The following is a 3,626-nucleotide window of genomic DNA, read 5'->3' as shown; positions in this document are numbered from 1 at the left end:
CAGTGAGCCCTGAGCTATGGCTGGCCTTGATTACTTGACGTTGTTCTTAGTGATAATATTTCAATAGGTAGTACTCATACAATAATAAAAGTTTCATGAGGACTATAGCATCTGGGCATACTCCTCTAATTTCAGAAGCTCAAGAAGCTCAGCCAGGTGGGTCATAATTTCAAAGCTGGCCTCACCAACTTAGCAAGGCCCTAAGCAACTTAGTGAGACTCTGTCTCAAAATAAAAAATAGTAACGACTGGGAGTGTGTCTCAGTGGTTAGCAACACAGGCTTCCATTACTGGTACCAAAAATTCAAAACAAAAAACAAAACTGTCATAAGTACATATCAGCTTTTTGGTTTTACTTTTAAAAACTAGTCTGATTTTTTTTTTAATTATACTTGCAGATTTCTATCATCAGTTTTACTCTATTTCAAGAGAAATCATGACAAACCAAAGCTTTATAACTGAATTTTTCCTCCTTGGGTTTTCACAGAATCCTACTGTTCAGAAAATAGTATTCATTGTGTTTTTGTTGGTCTACATTGCAACAATTGCAGGCAACATGCTGATTGTAGTGACCATCCTCTGTAGCCCTGCACTGCTGGGCTCCCCCATGTACTTCTTCTTAGCATTCCTGTCCTTCCTGGATGCCTGCTTCTCCTCTGTCATCACACCAAAAATGATTGCAGACTCCCTGTACAAGAGGAAAACCATCTCCTATAAAGGATGCATGATTCAACTTTTTGCTGAGCACTTCCTCAGTGGAGCAGAGATGATTACCCTCACAGCCATGGCCTATGACCGCTATGTGGCCATTTGCAAGCCCTTGCACTACTGTTCCATCATGAACTGGAGGCTCTGTGGCATCCTGGTGGGGGTGTCCTGGACAGGGGGCTTCTTGCATTCCATCATACAGATTCTCTTTACTTTCCAGATGCCCTTCTGTGGGCCTAACATCATTGATCATTTCATGTGTGACCTGTACCCATTACTGGAGCTGGCCTGCACTGACACACATGTCCTAGGTCTTCCGGTGTTTGCCAGCAGTGGGTTACTCTGTATCATCAACCTCTCCTTATTGCTTGTTTCCTATGGTATCATCTTGTTCTCCCTGAGAACACACAGTGCTGAGGGGCGGAGGAAAGCTCTGTCCACCTGTGGATCTCACATTGCTGTTGTGGTTTTGTTATTTGTCCCATGCATATATATATATGCAAGACCTCCTTCTGCCTTCTCTTTTGATAAAGAAGTGGAAATATTTTACACCATCTTGACTCCATTGCTGAATCCTTTGATTTATACTTTGAGAAATAAGGAAGTGAAAAATGCCATGAGGAAATTATTGAAGACTGTTGTTGATTTATGATAAAAATAATATATTACAGTTAAAAATACAAAGTATAAAAAACTTAGTATTTATTTAGATAAACACTCAAATACTTTTTTTCATGTTTCTTATATAAAAAGAAATCACATGATTTTAAGGGGAAATTGTACTGTGTGGGGAAGTTAAAACGTTTTCAATTGGAGATCAGACTTTTACTAGGTGTTGCCTACTTAATACTCTCATATGTAACTCAAAGATAGTTCAATTTTATACTTTCTTATGTCTATTAAAACTGTGATTTAAATTGTGAGAATTTTTTCATAAGCTTTGAAGGAAAATAATCTTTGTGAAAGAGAATATTAGAAATTAGGAACATTTCAAGTAAAAAGAACAATTTCTCTGAGCTGAAATCAGTGATTCTGATGTAAAACATCAGGAGTTGGCAAACAGAAAAAATTCAGAAAGAAAAGTTCTCAAGGCACCCACATAATTTCAATTCTTCCTTTTTTTTTTACCATATCTCTGTTTGTATATAAGGTATGTTGACACCAAATTCATTAGGTATTTATGCTTTTTTTAAAACTACTTATGATTGTTATTTTATCTCTTTATGTAATATTATTTGTCTTCAACTTGGTATGCTTTTATTTTTGTATCTATATACACATGTATATATATGTGCATATATGTTTGTATGTTTATCTATATATATATCTATTTTCAATATTCATTTTTTGTTGTTGCTAATAATAATAATAATAATAATTTTTAATTTTTTTATTATTAGTTGTTCAAAATATTACAAAGCTCTTGACATATCATATTTCATACATTTGATTCAACTTTTACCATCTGCTACAGTTGAGTCTCTTCTTGAATTTGAGGGATAGAATCTGATTGGCCCAATCCCGCCTATGGGGTGATCCCCTTGGGTCAGGTGGACACCTCATACCAATCAGCTATGGTACAGAAGTTGGAACAATTCCTCATGGAAGTGAGCAACGAGGGTCTTTTATTCTATTACAATCAGAAGCAAATCCTGAGACACCACACTACTATCTGTACTAGTTTAAAGTTAAAGGTATAAGGAGCACACTTTCCTCATGGCCCTGCAGAGGGAATAGAACCCAGCAGAATGAGCTATAAAAGCAGACTGCTGCCATATATAACAAATTAGAATAAAAAATAACTAAGTAAGTAAGTAAATAAATAAATAAATAACATACTACTTAAAAGTTAATGATAAGCCTAAGGAAATTACCACACATTATTTGTGAATGTTAGTTTAAAATTATTATGTCTGTTACACATAACTATATATTTAGATTTGTGACAGCATGTACCCTTTAAAAATAAAATGCAAAATATGTTAAAAAGAAAGCAGATTTTCAAAAAAAATATTTAATTACAGTTTACTTGGTGATTTTATTTATTGATTTTTATTTCATATACCAAAGTGCAAGTAATTCATTTTAGCAATAATCAATAAGAATATCATTCAAATTTATAAACACATTTACTGTCATTACTATATCTGTTAGACTCAGATTGTCAAGTGCCACATGCAGTGAAGTTATTGAGAATTAAATATTTTATTTTTTCCCTAGCAAAAAAAAAAATAGTAAATTGTCTTTATTTTACTCTATTTAATCTTATAGGCCATCACTAAAGTATAAGAGTATATGATGTTACTTTATTCCTCATGATAGACATGCAAAAAATACGTGTGATTTCATTTATCACTCATGGAAAAAAAAAAAGTCCACAAAAGATTAAACTGTGAATCTGCAATCTCTCCTGGACAATGTGGGTGCCCTGCAGCAGACCAAGAGTGTGACAAGGCTCAGAAATGACAGCATGCTTCTCCTTTGCCTTTCCCTTTCTTCACATCTGCCAGTCTTAAAAGAAGGGGTAGCTTCTTCATGTCCTCTCCCTTCCAAGGTCCTCATATTTCAGTTTATTTGTCTCTAAGAATTAGCTCAAGAGATCCAACATGGTGGCCGGCAAGGAAGCAGCACTTTCAGTATCTCCACATTAACCGGATCAGAAACACCCATTAAAACAGCTACATTCTACCTACTGAGGAACTTCTAGCAAAATTCCGCTGAAAGGAGACCTGCCAGGAAGTAGTAAGTTATATTAGAGGTGACAGTTGGCCCCAGACAAGTGAATCTTGGCCGGCCACGCGGGCGCAGAGGTCCAATCCCGCAGCCACCGCCCAACCGGCTCTGCAAGCGGCCCCCGGCAGCCCGGGGCAGCGAGAAGGGTCCCCGCCCGGCCCCGCAGATGGCCTCGCCATCCTGGCT

General features: G+C 36.5%; 1 protein-coding gene across 1 annotated transcript; it reads left to right on the top strand.

Moving 5' to 3' along the window:
• The first annotated feature begins 411 nt into the window (after positions 1-411).
• On the top strand, positions 412-1,359 carry LOC107134952 (olfactory receptor 4C15-like). The gene has a single exon (XM_015476944.2). It carries the CDS (start codon positions 436-438, stop codon positions 1,357-1,359), a length of 924 nt encoding a protein of 307 aa, XP_015332430.1. The 5' UTR covers positions 412-435.
• Positions 1,360-3,626: the final 2,267 nt, after the last annotated feature.

Source organism: Marmota marmota, unplaced genomic scaffold, assembly GCF_001458135.2.
Source record: "Marmota marmota marmota unplaced genomic scaffold, marMar, whole genome shotgun sequence".
Classification (NCBI taxonomy): Eukaryota; Metazoa; Chordata; class Mammalia; order Rodentia; family Sciuridae; genus Marmota; species Marmota marmota.
Note: the sequence above shows the minus strand (reverse complement) of the source record. Positions and strands in the feature narration are given on the sequence as shown.

What these genes read in the sequence shown, in the direction of transcription:
- LOC107134952 (XM_015476944.2), top strand. Translation starts at nt 436, where the DNA reads ATGACAAACCAAAGCTTTATAACTGAATTTTTCCTCCTTGGGTTTTCA.